At 43.1% G+C, this 17,506-nt stretch overlaps 1 protein-coding gene across 3 annotated transcripts in view; it reads left to right on the top strand.

The window, feature by feature from the left end:
• fam168b (family with sequence similarity 168 member B) overlaps positions 1 to 17,506 on the top strand; it is a 43,622-nt gene that overhangs the window by 12,848 nt on the left and 13,268 nt on the right. For 2 of the 3 annotated variants that reach the window (XM_038817166.1, XM_038817165.1), the window contains exons 2-4: positions 7,606 to 7,690; positions 8,582 to 8,665; positions 11,680 to 11,822. In XM_038817166.1, the coding sequence (XP_038673094.1) occupies positions 7,621 to 7,690; positions 8,582 to 8,665; positions 11,680 to 11,822 (297 nt within the window). In that variant the 5' untranslated portion in view covers positions 7,606 to 7,620. The remainder of the gene's footprint in view (positions 1 to 7,605; positions 7,691 to 8,581; positions 8,666 to 11,679; positions 11,823 to 17,506) is intronic. The other variant, XM_038817168.1, reaches the window with a different exon arrangement.

The raw sequence follows: 17,506 nt of genomic DNA, 5'->3' as shown, positions 1-17,506 counted from the left end.
TTTGACAGAAGATATAAGGGTGAGTCACTAATTAAGGAGTTTTCCATTTAAGCCCTTCTAGCCTGTTCCACCGTTCGGAAATGATGCCTGATTTGTGACTGAACTCCATATACCCAGTGTTGCCCATTATTCTTGATACCTTTGGTTAATGTAAATCCAGATTTACAATTTGTAATTGATCTAGCATCAGTTGTAGTTTACAAAAGAGACCTCTCAACTTCTGTCACTAATAATACATTAAAATGTTTCTGAATTTCATTGCTAAAAGTCCTGGCTCTAACTTTTAAGTAATGCCTCATAATCTTAGACTCCTAACCAATGTCAATTCACTTCTAATTTGTCTAATCTCTCTTTGTAATTTGGTCCTTGTAATTGTTATTTTGTTTATATTGAATTTGGTGATCTTTGATTCAATAATAGTTTATTTGGCTTTTCTGGCATGCTGACCATCTTCTTGACTGTTAATATTGTGCAAAATGATAACTCTGCATGTCCCCCACTTCCTTGTTTTCACTGATAACATCACCATTGTCAGTTTTCAAAGGGTCCACATTGCTGCTGACCTGTTCTTAATAAAAATTGTTGTTTTTTGACAACCCTTGCAAATTCCTTTTATTCACCTTTTGAAGCTCTTACATTTGTTTTCCATCCTTTTCTATTCTGTCTTTCCCATTATCCAGTGTCTGCACAGCGCTTTGCATTTTTGTAGACTTTCTCTTTTAGTACTATGTTGTTTCTTACTTTTTAGTAAGTAAAGCTCTTGCCTTTGTGGTAGGGGGTCGATGCATCAGACCAGACATGGATAATGCATGGCATGGCAATGTTTGAAGGAATTTTGTTAGAGGCTGAGAAGCTGATAAATAAAGAGCTTCTGGCTTATTCCCCCCACCCGAGGGGAGAAAAATAATAGGGGAGAATTATCTGTGTAGAAAAATGCATTGTGATTGCATTTACTTGGATAAACTGGGCTACGATAGTACAGTGGTTAACACTTTTGTATCACAGCACCAGTTTCCCAGGTTTGATTCTTGCTTGGGTCACTGTCTGTGCGGAGTTTGCACATTCTCCCGTGCCTGCGTGGGTTTCCTTTGGGTGCTCCAGTTTCCTCCACTAGTCCCAAAAGATGTGCTTGTTAGGTGAATTGGACATTCTGAATTCTCCCTGTGTACCCGAACAGGCGCGGAGTGTGGCGACTACGGGCTTTTCACAGTAACTGTATTGCAGTGTTAATGTAAGCCTACTTGTGCCAATAATAAAGATTATTATTATATTAGATTCATAATTTGGTATTCCTTGCACCGCTATATACAAACAGTGGTATTTAAAATGTACTCCAAATTGCCAAATTCACTGTAGCTTGCATTAAATTTCTATATTTAATTATATTCAATTGCAATTAACCCTAGGACATGCCTGTAAACTCAGTTAAATCAATGAAGTCTTCTTTGATCATGTGCTGCAATGATCGTTCCAAAATTGCTTCTGATTTATTTCTCCAAAATGATTGGAAATGGCACTTGTAAATCTTCTGACCAATCATTCTGATCAGACAGTTGATTGCCCAACAGCACAGTTTTGAGTAATGGTTGAGTGGCACACAGTAAATAGAACATACAGTGCAGAAGGAGGCCATTCAGCCCATCGAGTCTGCACCGACCCACTTAAGCCCTCGCTTCCACCCAACCTCTTTAACCCAATAGCCACTCCTAACCTTTTTTTTTGTTCACTAAGGGCAATTTAGCATGGCCAATCCACCTAACCAGCACGTCGTTGGACTGTGGGAGGAAACCGGAGCACCCGGAGGAAACCCACGCAGACACGGAGAGAACGTGCAGACTCCGCACAGACAGTGACTCCCATGCCGGGAATCGAACCTGGGACCCTGGCACTGTGAAGCCACTGTGTTAGCCACATGTGCTACCTACTGTGCTGCCCAACTGCTACCGTGCTGCCCAACAGCAGTACAGCAATGGGAATAAATGTCACATATTTTAAAAATCGTAATGTATATCATGGGTTAGATTTTAATTTTTGTGGAATATTGACAGATAGTTCATGAAGTTTTCCGTAGAATTTTTTGAGTAGACTTCTTTTCTGGAGAACAAATAAGATGCACAGCGAATTTGGAGAGACAAGTAATGGTAAACTGTTGAATGTCAAAGGAAGTGATTGGACACCAGGGGCGGAATTCTCCGAACCCCCCGCAGGGTTGGGGAATCGCCCGGGGCCAGCGTAAATCCCGTCCCCGCCGTGGCCGGAATTCTCCGCCACCCGGGAATCATCGGGAGCACGAATTGCGCCCCGCCGATCGGTGTGCCCCCCGCGGCAATTCTCCGGCCCGCAATAGGCCGAAGTCACGCCGCTGTCAGGCCTCCCCCGCCGACGTGGTTTAAACCACCTCTGTGCCGGCGGGATTGGCGGCGCGGGCGGGGCCGAGGCGATTGAACCCCGGGGGGGTGCCCCCACGGTGGCCTGGCCCGCGATCGGGCCAGTGCCGTGTGGGTACTCTTTTTCTTCCGCCACGGCCTCCACCATGGCGGAGGCGGAGGAGACCCCCTCCACCGTGCATGCTCAGGTGGTGACATCAGCGGCCGCTGACACTCCGGCACATGCTCGGACTCGCGCCGACCGGTGAAGGCCTTTCGGCCAGCCCCGACGCCGATCGGCGTAGCGCCAAAGGCCGTTGGCGCCAGTTTTGGCGCCAGTCGGGGGAGCCGGAGCCACTCGGGCGCGGGCCTAGCCCCTAAAGATGCGGAAAATTCTTGACCTTTGGGGAGGCCTGACGCCGAAGTGGTTGGCGCCATTCAGCTACGCCGGGACCCCTCGCCCCGCCGTGTAGGGGAGAATTTTGCCCCTTATTGGGAATGTTTATTGGATGGCACTTGTGATATGCAAATGTTACTTGCCGCTTAGTGGCCCAAGCTTGGCTGTCCAATCTTGCTGCGTGTAGGCATGGTCTGTTACAGCATCTGGAGTTGCCAATGGATCTCAACGCTCCCACTTCTGCATTATAATGGAAAGAAAGTCATGATGAACAGCTAAATGCGGTTGGATCTTGGATATTACCCTAATGGACTCCTTTGATATCTCGGGGCTCCGATGACTGACTGTTCTCCAACAATCACAACTACCTTTCTTTTCACTAGCTATAACCAGTGAAGCGTTTAGCCCCAATTCCAATGATTTAAAATTTACTCTGGCTCCTTTGTATCACTCTGTCAAATGCTACCTTGATGTCAAGGATAGTCTCTCACTTTACATCTGGAATTCAAGCCCTTTTTTCTTCTTTTGACCAAAACAGTTGTCTTCTGACTGTTCGGCAGTTGCTCTGTGTACACTCTGTTCACAAATGGCGATGTATTTTCAATCATTGCTATGTGTGGTGCAGTACAAAAACATACCGACCAGGAAGGACTTGGGTGATGTCTAATTTTTGCAAAACAGTTGACCTTGGTCATGATAACAGTGCAAGAGCTTAATTAACCTCTGTCTGGGCTAGCAGGGGGAATAATCAGTCGGGGTCAGTATTCCTGATAATCCAGTAATGCTGGAAGAAACACATCTGTGTGATTGTTAGATGACAATCAGAACCTTTGGTTCTGTCAAAGTTGTACTGACATGAATGGTTTGTGAGGAAAATATTAGACAGCTGGAGATCACAGTTCCTGGGAGAAATCACACATATAAACTGGTGCCGTTAGTGCAAATTTTGTGACCACTCCTACCTCCCCTTTCTTGTTTTCCCCACCCAACTAGCTACTCTTTAAAACAATGAGAGAAAATAAACAATTAAGCAGTCTAAAGATGTGCAGGTTAGGTGAATTGGTGATGCTGAATTGCCCCTTAGTGTTCAAAGATGTGCAGGTTAAGGGGACGTTACACCAATCGGGCGCGGGAGTGAGCCTTGGTAGGGTTCTCTTTCAGAGGGTCAGTGCAGACTTGATGGGCCGAATGGTCGGCTGCACCGAAGGAATTCTAAGGTTCTATTCTATTATTTTAATTTCAACCAAATCATGTTTGCTCCAAATTGCAAGTGATTAGCTGGTATTAACCTGTAGTTTTAAATGCTACTCAAAAAGCAATGGCGCCTACTGTTCCATCCCCCGACCGCACTTTGGAAAATCAGACCATAAGACGGTGCTCCTTCTCCCGGCATACAAGCAGAAACTCAAGGGAGAGAATCCAGCTAAGAGGGTCATGCAGTGCTGGTCCGAGGAAACAGAAGAGCTTAGAGACAGTGGATTGGTCCATATTTAAGAACTCAGCGGCCAACTTAAGTGAGTATGCCACCATCGTCACAGGCTTCATCAGCAAACGTGTAGACGACTACGTGCCAAAGAAAGCAGTACGCATGTTCCCCAACCGGAAGCCCTGGCTCAATCACGAGATTGACTCCCTACTGAAGGACAATTCTGAGGCCTAAACAACATAACAGGCTATAAAGCGAAGCTGACAGTATCTCCAGCAGCAGCGCACCCCTCCCCAATTAACCCAATGCGTTATGTGCTCGGTATGAGCCGGAAACCAACGATCCGCGTGTTGAGTGCCCCAGCAGCCCATACCACACCATCATAGCTTCCGAAGTCGGATCAGCCTTCCTGAAAGTGAACCCTGAGAAGACGACAGGTCCGGATGGGGTTCCTGGACGTGCACTCAGAACCTGTGCGGACTAGCTGGCAGAGGTGTTCGCGGACATCTTTAACTTGTCCCTACACCACTCCGAGGTCCCCACCTGCTTCAAGAAGACCACCATCATACCGGTGCCAAAGAACAACCAGGCAACGTGCTTCAATGACTACTGTCCGGTGGCCCTGACTTCAGTCCTAATGAAGTGCTTTGAGAGGTTAATCATGAAGCGCATCACTCCGTACTCCCAGAACACCTTGATCCACTGTAATTTGCATTCCGCCACAACCGGTCCACAGCAGATGCCATCTCCCTGGCCCTACACTCATCCCTAGAGCATCTTGTCAACAAGGACTCCTACATCAGACTCTTATTTATTGACTACAGCTCCGCCTTTAACACCATAATCCCAGCTAAGCTCATATCTAAGCTTCAAAACCTAGGACTTGGCTCCTTACTCTGCAACTGGATCCTCAACGTTCTGACTCACAGACCACTATCAGTAAGAATAAACAACACGTCCACAATAGCCCTCAATACCAGGGCCCTGCAAAGCTGCGTACTTAGCATCCTACTCTACTCCCTGTACACACACGACTGCGAGGCAAAATTTGGTTCCAACTCTACAAATTTGCTGACAATACGACCATAGTGGGCCGGATCTCTAATAACGACAAGTCAGAATACAGGAGGGAGATAGAATAGAGTGGTGCAGTGACAACAATCTATCTCTCAATGCCAGCAAAACTAAAGAGCTGGTCAATGACTTCAGGCAGCAAAATACTGTACACACCCCTGTCAGCATCAACGGGGCCAAGGTGGAGATGGTTAGCAGCTTCAAATTCCATGGGGTACACGTCTCCAAAAGTCTGTCCTGGTCCACCCACGTCGACGCTGTCACCAAGAAAGTGCCTATACTTCCTCAGGGAACAAAGGAAATTCGGCATGTCCACATTAAGTCGTACCAACTTTTACAGATGTATCCTATCTAGCTACATCACAGCCTGGTATGGCAACTGCTCGGCCCAAGATCGCAAGAAACTTCAGAGTCGTGAATACAGCCCACACAAACCTGCCTCCCATCCATTGACTCCATCTACACCTCCCGCTGCCTGGGGAAAGTGAGCAGCATAATCAAAGACCCCCGCCACCCGGCTTACTCACTCTTCCAACTTCCATCGAGCAGGAGATACAAAAGTCTGAGAACACGCGCGAACCGATTGGAAAACAGCTTCTTCCCCGCTGTTACCAGACTCTTCAACCACCTTCTTATGGACCTGATTCGCTTCACCCGATGTCGGTGTTTATGTAGTTACATTGTATACCTTGTGTTGCCCTATTATGTATTTTATTATATTATGTACATTATGATCTGTTGAGCTGCTCGCAGAAAAATACTTTTCATTGTACCTTGGTACACGTGACAATAAACCAATCCAAATGTAAAATTAACTAAGAGATACACAGAATAGAGACTTCAATTGTACTCCAGCAGAATTTTGCTGTCCTAGTAAAGAAAATGTTGTAAAATCCAATTATTTATAATGGGAAAATAATTTATTTGCTGGTCAAGGTTATCTCAAGAAAATTTGGCATGCAGTCTGTTTCATTTTTAATGCCTCTTCCTCCAAGACTACTGTTGACAGTGTAGTTTTTGATTGGATGTAATCAGTCCAGACTTGACTAAACGTCAAAACAAAAATATCAAAAACCTGTTTTTTGCCAAGTGTTGTTACAGTCCTGTTGTGATTATCCACCTTCTGATTAAAAGGATAAAGCATAATTTCCATTGCAACTTGCAAATCTGAGTTTGTTAAATCTGGCGTTGTTTTCTCTCTATTCCTCAGCCGATCACTCTCCTTGAGGATAGCACAGTTAAATGAACTTTTAGATTTTTGAATTTACCGGCCCATGCAGTAATACACAAGGATGTAGAAATTTTAAATGAGTTGAACCTCAATCTATAATTTTGCTCACTACAATATTGAAATTTGACTTCAATTTTACTTGATTTGGCTGAAAGCATGTGGTAGCTATTGGTGCAAGTTGGAAGTGATTTGTTAACTATTGGCAGAATTATATGCTTTATGGAATCTGTCTTTTGTTAACACGTTTTGTTAACAAGTTTTATGTATAACTTTAACCCCCTTAGTTTATTGAATTAAAATATTTTGGTTAAGTTGCTGACTTAATTGTTGTCACATTAGTTCTTGAATTGATGGGTGATTTTTATAGTTGATGTCCTTGCTGCTGCTGACCCTCACCATTTATTCAGGCTATGAACTGACATTGATGCAAGTTGGCTTGCCTGCACCAATGGCTGAAAAGTCCCAGAGCGGATCTGTGAACCTGTGGCCTTCGGGCCCAGAAGCAGAAGAGCTATCTGTCCCACTCACGGAAAATTGTCAGAAATCCAAAAAGAAAGCATGGCAGCAAGTAACATTTTGGCATACAGCAGCAAAAGTAGCATCCTTGTTTAACAACAAAGGTATATGAACACTTCACAGATCCTTAGTGTTTGAGGAATCTCAGTTTCCAAACATGATTCGAAACTGCTTTAAGTCTGGCATTCTGCTTAATTTGAAGACTAACCCATCATCATTTTATTTGTTACTTGAAAGTTTTTTAAAAAGTTGGTCAGTGTATTCTAATGAGCCAGTCATTGTTTGCTCTAGATAAGTGGTTCGAACAATTGCCTCTTCGTTATGCCAGTTTCAACTAGTACAGTGGAATTTACTATCAACCATTTGGTTTTACCACTATTGCTCATTGAAAATTGTTTCAAATTGTCTGATGCTTTGCTTATAGCGAAACAACTCGCAGGAAACAGTATCAGGAGCACGGGAATTTTTTTTCCCAAATAGGCCTTGTTTTGACCAGAAGTTTGTTGCGGTATTTTAAAACATGGCTATTTGACTAAGTGGAATTTTACAGCAGGAACAGAAAGGTGCTGAATATGTATTTGTTTTTCTTACGCAGCTTCTGAGAAACACCATGAACCCAGTATACAGTTCAGCTGCCTCAGGGGTTCCATACGCAAATCCAAAAGGAATTGGATACCCAGGTAAATTGGCAAATTAATGTTTGAAATATGACTTGTTAAGAAGAAATATGGTTGATTATTGTTGGGACATCAGGGAGACTAACGGAGAAGATTAGGTGAAGTACTGAGTGCTCATGGCTTTATCTCAGGGAATACATTGGGCAAATTAGAGATACCTGACTGCAGGAACACCAAATTCATGTGCCCTAGATAATGTGTGGCTACTGACATTTCAGGGACTATATTTGAAACAGGCTATTACTGAGTAACGTTTCATTGTTGTGACATTAATCTTTTCATAATCATGTTCATCGCTGATATTCAAGTTACTTTTAGTTCAATGATTTCGCCAACCTCACTTCACTTTTTTTTAAAGAAAAAATTTTATTGAAGCATTTGTAATTTTCACAGTTTAACACATTGACATTCCTTAAACGACCGCGCTGGCCGACACACGCAAAACACCTAATTACCTGTATATGAAGTTCCCTGTCCTTATCTAACATTGCCATGCCTCCTGTTCTCCCCCCCCCCCCCCCCCCCCTCCTCCTCCCCCCCCCCTCCCCTCCCCCCTCCTCCTCACTTCACTCTTGTCCACTCTGTCATCAGCACTTGGCATTTAAAGAAATATGTTTGAAAACCAGGATATTAATTGATGATCATTGAAATGTTTATAAAGAGGAATTGATATTAATTTCTGAAGCTTTGTTACTTCTATCAGTAGGCAGTGATTCTGAAACTAAACTGTTGGGTTATAGTAACTGGGATAGTCTAGGTTAATAGTGAACAGTATTTAAATTTTAGTTTTGTGGGCAATCAATTTCTGTGTAATGTACTTGTGCATAGCTGTTGCCTCTGTAATCAATCTAATTCTTTTGGCTAATTTTAAATTTGATCTCTTTTCAAACAAAGCAGGTTTTCCAATGGGTTATGCAGCGGCTGCTCCTGCCTTTTCTCCAACTATGTATGCTGGTACAAACCCAGCCTTCCCTACAGGTATCAGTCTTGTTAATAATTACATTACACATAAGTGGTCACGCACTGCAGAAATACCTGTTTAACATTACAGCACTAACTGATTTACAAGATAGGCAATCATTTCCTTGATGTCTTAGTGTGGACTGGATTGGAGCAGAGTAATTTGAAGTATTCTGCCGCTATGTAGATTTAATCTTTAAAGGTAAAAAGTAATGAGTAAATGGTCATGTTTCTCCAAATCATTAAAGGCCACATTGTTTGCGAATTTAATTTGTACCAGTTTAGTTGAGGGATATCAGAGCTCCATTTGTTCTGCTTTAGAACATAGAACAGTACAGCACAGAACAGGCCCTTCGGCCCTCGATGTTGACATGCAGTTTACCCCCAAATGCAGGAAACTTCTACCTCATGAGTGAGATTAAAACCTTGCATCCAAAACATTCCAAATTATTTGAAGTGCATTAACTGTTGCAGGTTAAGGCATCAACTGTTTAACATAACCATATGCCATAAATAGCAATATGTGATCATGGCCAATAATTTTGATTTTTGAAAATTATGGTTGGGCCAGTAATGTTAACCAGTGGTAGAACCCTCTGTTCCTCTTCAAATGGCTGTGCTGCTTCTTTCCTACTTTGCCAAAATGTAAGTCTTGATTATGTGCTGAAAATGAATCCACAAGTCACTGAATCAGACGCAGAGAGCAACCAGTGAGCCACATTCACACTCTTCAAAGTTTTTAATTTCTTACATCCTTATGACTTATCAGATCATTGGTAACTGCAACCATTGCTCTGTAGAAACTGGGTTGAAAGTGCTCCCAGTCAGCTTGACAGACGTTTTCAGGAAATGCAGATACCTGCGATCAGGGCAATATTAACATAACTTAAATATTGAGGGTAAAACAACTGTGGTTTTATGGAGTTAAAATGTAAGATTCACTAGAGACATTAGATATTTCTTCATCTCAGTATTCATTTGGATGGATGAAATGAGAGGTGCCAACTTTTGAGTGCAAGTCAATAACATATGGCCATGTATCAGTCTGCAGACCTACAACTATGTTGTTTGCTTCAGAAGAGGTAAATTAGCGGATCACAGTATCTCCACAGAAGAGGGAATGATGCAGACATTGTGGTTGAAGAGTAGTGTGAAATATCAGATAATTGAACATAGTGAAAAAATAAATATTTAGGTCTTCAGTGTCTTTAGAAGTGAATATATCACTGGCCTGGTTGAATTATATCCCGAAATTCTAAGAGATGCAAAGCCTCTGAGTATAATTTCCCAATTCTTTTAGGCTACATGCATGATGATGGAGGACTGTTAACCTTGTGACATTGTTTAAAAAGAGAGGAAGGGATTGATCAAGTAATTACAGGCTGGTCAGCCTAACCTCGGTGATGGGAGAATTATTGGGGAAATAAATTGAGGAACACCTATAAAACATTTAGAAAGACGAGCATTAATTAAGATGGTCGTGTGTTTGTCTAACTTGGTTGAATTTCTTTTAGATGGCTGGCAAGGAAGGTCAATGAGAGGGAGCGTGTTTGTCCGGATGCCTGGATTTTAGCAAGAATTTTAATAATCTTTATTAGCGTCACAAGTAGGCTTGCATTAAAACTGCAATTAAGTTACTTTGAAAATCCCCTGCTCGCCATACTCCGGCGCCTGCTCAGGTACACTGAGGGAGCAGAATGTCTAATTCACCTAACAAGCACGTCTTTCAGGACTTGTGGGAGGAAACCGGAGCACCTGACGGAAACCCACACAGACATTAGGAGAACGTGCAAAGTCTGCACAGATTGTGACCCAAGGTGGGAATCAAACCCGGGTCTTTGGGGCTGTGAAGCAGCAGTGCCAACCAGTGGACTATCGTACTCCCCAGAGTCTCAGATGGCAGCTTGATCAGAAAAGTAAGAATCTCGTAATTCCCTTGAACAACTGATGGTTGGATCCAAAATGAGCTCAGTTAACGAAAACAATCAATTTTGGTTGGTTGGTGTTGTGATTAGAAGGTTCTTTCTTGTAGGGTTATGCAGGGATCAGTACTGCTTGCTTTTTGTGGTTTCTAGCAGTGTTTTAGACTTGAATGTAGGCAGCATGATTCAGAAAATGTCAGCAGATATGAAAATTGGTTGATAGTGAGAAAGAATGTTGTAGAATGTGGGAAGATATCAATGGATGGGTTAGATTGACAGAAAATTGGCAAATGGAAGTCATTCTGGAGAATTGAGAGTTTGGGAAACCCCAATAAATTATAATGTCCTGAGAAGTGTGGAGAAGTGGAGTGAGTGCCTGTCCACAAGGTAACAAAGCAAGTAGATAAGGTGATTAAGATGGCACACTTGCCTTTGTTTGCTGAGGCTTTGTGCACAAGAATAGACTCGTTGTGCTAGAACTACATAAAACACTAGATCAGTACCAGAGCACCACTTACCATTCTGGTCTTGACATTACAGAAAGGATGTGATTGATTGCACTGGAGAGTGTACAGAGGAGATTTATAAGGATGTTGCGAGAAATTGAGAAATTTGGCAGTGGGATAAAATTGGATAAGCTGGACAGGTTTTCTTTTGGAACAGAGGAGGTTGAGGTGATATTTAACAAAATTAGATGAGCCTAAAGTAGATAGGAAGGACCTATTTCTTTCAGAGGCGAGGTCAATAGCTAAACTTAAAGTAATTGGCAGAAAGATTGAGCAGAATTGAGATTCCTTTTTCACAGAGGTGGTGGGTATTTGGAGCACACTGGCTGAATGGGAAGTAGAACCAGATTCTCTCATTGTATTAAAAAAAATGTAAAGGTGTACATCAATTGCTGTAACCTACAGTGCTATGGACCAAGGGCTGGAAAATTTAATTAGGCTTGATAGCTCTAGTTAGCTGCAAAGTTACAATGGACCAGATGGCACTTTTGTGCTGTAAATGTTTCATGTTTCTATCTTCACTACATGCTTTGCTTCTTAAGAGTGACTTGTGAACCTCTGGTTGGTAATTATTTTAACATTATTGGATTATGTTTTGTTTCAGGTTATACACCAGGAACACAGTATAAAGTCTCATGTTCTCCAACCAGTGGAGCGGTGCCACCTTACTCCTCCTCTCCCAACCCATACCAGACAGCTGTGTACCCGGTTCGAAGTGCCTATCCACAACAGAACCCTTATGCACAGGTCAGCAGTAAGGCATTTGCTTAACAAATCTATTTGAATTGACAGAACTTTCAAAGTCAACTAATTAGGCTTTGCTATTCAACAAAGCATGACTAAGATCTCTGCTAAAGAATGGAACAGTTATTTTGCTGTCACACTCCAAATAGAAATTGGTTTGTGAAGGCCATCTATCACTGTAATACAAATATTTTTGACCTGTAGTTTGTTAGGAAATGCATACTGGCTTAAATATATAACTGTTTTCAACTGTACAGATTTCCAATGGGTTATTGCTATTCCTGAACACTTCATTTGTACATTTAGTGCCAGTGCATTACTGAAGTTTGCATTAGGTGCTTCTTAAATATCAATATGGGGCTGGTTTAGCACAGGGCTAAAGAGCTGGCTTTTAAAGCAGACCAAGGCAGGCCAGCAGCACGGTTCAATTCCCGTACCAGCCTCCCTAAACAGGTGCCGGAATGTGGCGACTAGGGGCTTTTCACAGTAACTTCATTTGAAGCCTACTTGTGACAATAAGCAATTTTCATATCATTTTCATTTCACGTTTTGAGGGGAATAAATAACCATTCATCAGCCAAGTTTATTACTAAAGACTGACAGAATGGTTGCCTGTAATGGTGTTATTGCATTATTCACTAGGTCTTGAGTTCCCATCAAACATTTGCTAATCAGGAAAGTAGCTGATTAACCAGTATATTATTTTAAAATGCTTCAAGGTAGACCCGAGAATGGACCACATGATGTATAATATAGAATGTATTTAGTTTGTAAATAACCATATGCAGATTAATATGAGGTGGCTGGGATGTATAGATGTGAGCAGTTTCAGACTTTCTATTTATTAAGATTCTTAACCTCTGGAAACAGGAATTCAGAAATATCCTAATGTTTTGTTAAAATAGAAAAGTAGCTGACGTGTGTTCCAACAAATAATTTAAGCTGAGACTTTGGGCATTTCTATTTTGGGTTGAACGGAGTTTTCTGAATCTTGGAGTAGCTTCAATCCACTAGCATTGAACACTCGGTAAATATTTTTTTTTTGCATAAGCTTGGGTGGGAAAAATACCAGGCATTGTCTGCAGCTCAACAACGTTGCTGTACAAGGTCAAAATTGACATTGTTGGCTGTGTAGTCATTGTACTTGGGAATTAGTACTGTTTCTGTCCTGGTTCTTAAATTGTCTAATGCTGAACTGATGCTTTAAGAGTTGGCAAAAATATTCTGGATGTGCTTCCACAATTAACTACCTCTCAGTGGTATAGACAAAGGCATAGCATATTCATAACTTACACATGGACTGGGCTCATAGGAAGATTTTTGGAACTGTCTTTTATTTCTTTAAAGTGGCACTGAAGAACTGTTAAAATGACTGCTAATGGATCCGGTGACCGTTGTTTGTTCAACACACACTATCAAACTTCTGGAAAGTTCAAGTTGAATAACCATGAATTGAATGGACATACCAAGACAAATAAGAATAATCTTTATTGTCACAAGTAGGCTTACATTAACACTGCAGTGAAGTCACTGTGAAAAACCCCTATTCACCACATTCTGATGCCTGTTCGGGTATTCAGAGGGAGAACTCAGAATGTCCAAATTACCTAACCAGCACTGCTTTCGGGACTTGTGGGAGGAAACCGGAGCACCCAGAGGAAACCCACACAGGCACAGGGAGAACGTGCAGACTCCGCATAGACACTGACCCAAGCTGGGAATCGAACGTGGGACCCTGATGCTGTGAAGCAACAGTGCTAACCGCTGTCCTACTGTGCCGCCCATTATGTGGGTAACTTGACATTGTTCGATTTTTAAAAATATAAATTTAGCGTACCAAATTATTTTTTTCCAATTAAGGGGCAATTTAGCGTGGCTAATCCACCTAACCTGCACATCTTTGGGTTGTGGGAGTGAAACCCACGCAGGCAAGGGGAGAACGTGCAAACTCCACACGGACAGTGACCGAGGGCCGGGATTCGAACCCGGGTCCTCAGCAACATTGTTCGAATCTTGCTCAAAACACAGAATCTAGGAGTCTATTGACACCGTCTCCAGATAAAAGCATATTACTGCGGATGCTGGAATCTGAAACAAAAAAAACTGCAAATGCTGGAAAATCTCAACACGTCTGACTGCACCTGTGGAGAGCAAACAGAGCAAACGCTCTGTGTCAGCGTGAATTTCGGTCAGAGCTCTTGACGAGTCATTCTGATTTGAAATGTTACCTCTATTCTGCCTCCACAGCTGCTGACAGACCTGCTGAGATATTCCAGCATTTTATGTTTTTGACTCTGTCTCCAGGTTTGTTCAGAAAAAGAAAGGTGGCGAAAGCATCAGTTAAGTGTGAAAGACCACCATCCAACTCTTATTGTATATCAGCTTTGACAAAGCGTCATCTGGACTCTAAACGTTAAGTTTTTTTCTCTCCCTACAGATGTTGCCAGACCTGCTGGGAATTTCCAGCCTTTTCTCTTTTGGTTTCTATTGTATATCAATGGACTTTGAGCTTTAAGCCATTCTGGGTAGGCAATGGTTATTAATTGATCCCATAATTGGATCCTGATACTTAGATCCCTTATCCCAACACCTAGAAGAGAGCTAGGCAGACTGCAGACAAACAGCAACACGATGACAACTGCAGAAAAAGTCTTTGCAATCTTTGCCTTTTAAGAGCAATCATCAGCCAGTTTGCGAATCAGACTCAGACTTGCTGCCAGGGCACAGGGTGGAGAGGTTGCTCTCCAACCTATCAGGATTCGCCTTTGGGTGATCAACAAGACGAAGGCTACAACCTCTGCCTCTGCACCCGTTTCCAACCCTGGCTGGTCCGACACCCCAAATATGGCCTCCCGGGGGCCCGGGTCCAGTTTCACGTGCACCACTTTAGAAATTACCCAAAAATTCTCCTTCCAGTAACCCTCTATCTTTGGACAGGACCAAAACACATGAATGTGATTAGCGGGGCCCCCACCTGCAATGTTCACACACATCTTATACTCCTTCAAAGAATCGGCTCATCCTCGCCCTCTTGAGGTGTACTCTGTATACCACATTCAGCTGTATCAGCCCAACCTCGCACACGAGGTGGAGGCATTCACTCTCTGAAGCACCTCACACCAGAACCCCTCCTCCATATCCTCTCCTAACTCTTCCTCCCACTTTGCTTTGATCCCTTCCAGTGGTGCCTTCTCCTCTTCCAAAATAGCTCCGTAAACTGCTGACACTATCCCCTTCTCCAATCCCCCTGTCGTCAGCACCTGCACCAGCAATGTGGAGGCCGGCTCCACCAGGAAGCTCTATCTGCTTTCTGGCAAAATCGTGAACCTGCATGTATCTAAACATTTGAAATGAAATGAAAATCGCTTATTGTCACGAGTAGGCTTCAATGAAGTTACTGTGAAAAGCCCCTAGTCACCACATTCCGGCGCCTGTTCGGGGAGGCTGACCTGCCTTGGTCTGCTTTAAAAGCCAGCGATTTAGCCCAGTATGCTAAACCAGCCCTTGTAAACATTTCCCCCTGCTCCAGCCCATACTTCGCTTCCAGCTCCTTCAATCCTGCAAACCGACCCCTAAGAAACAAATCTCTTAGTGTCTTAATCCCCTTCCCCTCCCATTTCCGAAAATTTCCATCCCACATCCCTGGCTCAAATCTGTGGTTCCCCCGAATCGGCATTTCCTTTCACCCTGCCCCTAACCCGAAGTGTTGGCGAAACTGACTCCAAATTCTCAATGAAGGTATTATTGCCGGGACTCCTGAGAACCAACCTCATAGTATTTGACAAGAAACTGAGAACCAACCTCATAGTATTTGACAAGAAACTTCACAACCTGCTGTGACCCATTTGCTTTATAATACCCTCACTTCAACTTTAAATCATTTGATCCATTCAAGATACCATAGTCTGCAACGTGGGAGATCAGTTTTAAATAAGAGACTGAATTAACTGTAGTCTATAAAAGTGCACTATTTATCTGTATCTATTCTTTGTGTATGTGTTTGCAAGCTTGAGACTGAGCGTTTGATGTGTTAGACCATAAGACATAGGAGAAGAATTAGGGCACTCGGCCCATCGAATGCTCCGCCATTCAATCATGGCTGATATTTTTCTCATCCCCATTCTCCTGCCTTTTCCCCACAACCCCTGATCCCCTTATTAATCAAAAACCTATCTATCTATGTCTTAAAGACACTCAGCTATTTGGCCTCCACAGCCTTGTGCGGCAAAGAGTTCCACAGATTCACCACCCTCTGGCTGAAGAAATTGCTCATCTCTGCTTTAAAGGATCGTCCCTTTAGTCTGAGATTGTGTCCTCTGCTTCTAGTTTTTCCTTCAAGTGAAAACATCCTCTCCACGTCCACTCTATCCAGGCCACGCGGTATCCTGTAAGTTTCAATAAGATCCCTCCCTCATCCTTGTTAACTCTAATGAGTACAGACAGAGTCCTCAACCGTTACTCATACGACAAGCTCTTCATTCCAGGGATCATTCTTGTGAACCTCCACCGGACCCTTTCCAAGGTCAGCACATCCTTCCTTAGCTACGGGGCCCCAAACTGCTCTCAATACTCCAAATAGGGTCTGACCAGAGCCTTATATAGCTTCAGAAGTACATCCCTGGTCTTGTATTCTAGCCCGCTCGACATGAATGCTAACATTGCATTTGCCTTCCGAACTGTCAACTGAACCTTAAGAGAATCGTGAAATAGGACTCCTATGTCCCTTTGTGCTTCTGATTTCCTAAGCATCTTTCCATTTAGAAAATAATCCATGCCTCCATTTCTCCTTCCAAAGTGCATAACCTCACACTTTTCCACATTGTATTCCAATATGCCACTTCTTTGCCCACTCTCCTACCCTTTCCAAGTCCTTCTGCAGCCCGCCTGCTTCCTCAATACTACCTGCCCCTCTACAGATCTTTGTAGCATCTGCAAACTTAGCAACAGTGCCTTCAGTTCCTTCGTCCAGATCATTAATGTATATTGTGAAAAGTTATGGTCCCAGCACCAACCTTTGAGGTACACCACTAGTCACTGGCTGCCATCCTGAAAAAGACCCTTTTATTTCCACACACCGCCTTCTACCAGTCAGCCAGTCCTCTATCCATGCCAGGATCATACCCGTAACACCATGAGCTCTTAACTACCTTGTCAAAGGCCTTCTGGAAATCTAAATATAACACGTCCACTGGTTCTCCTTTGTCTAACTTCCTTATTACTTCCTCAAAGAACTCCCAACAGATTTGTCAGACATGACCTCCCCTTGCCGACGCTGTGCTGACTCAGCCCTATTTTATCATGCACTTCCAAGTACTCCGCGATCTCATCTTTAATAATGGACTCTAAAATGTTATCAATGACCGATGTCAGTCTAACCGGCGTATAATTTCCCATCCCTGCCTCACTCCCTTCTTAAACAGGGGTGTTACATTAGCCACTTTCCAATCCTCTGGGACCCTTCGTGCCTCCAGTGATTCCTGAAAGATCATCACCAATGCCTCTACAATCTCCTGAGCTATCTCTTTTAGAACCCTGGGGCGTAGTCTATCCAGTCCAGGTGATTTATCCCCCTTCAGACCTTTCAGTTTCCCCAGAACCTTCTCCTTAGTAACGGTCACTGCACTCACCTCTGCACCCTGGTTCTCCTGGAGCACTGGCATCCCACTGGTGTCTTCCACTGTGAAGAC

This window comes from Scyliorhinus canicula, chromosome 13 (genome assembly GCF_902713615.1).
Source record: "Scyliorhinus canicula chromosome 13, sScyCan1.1, whole genome shotgun sequence".
Lineage (NCBI taxonomy): Eukaryota > Metazoa > Chordata > Chondrichthyes > Carcharhiniformes > Scyliorhinidae > Scyliorhinus > Scyliorhinus canicula.
This window is presented reverse-complemented; position numbering and strand designations above follow the sequence as displayed.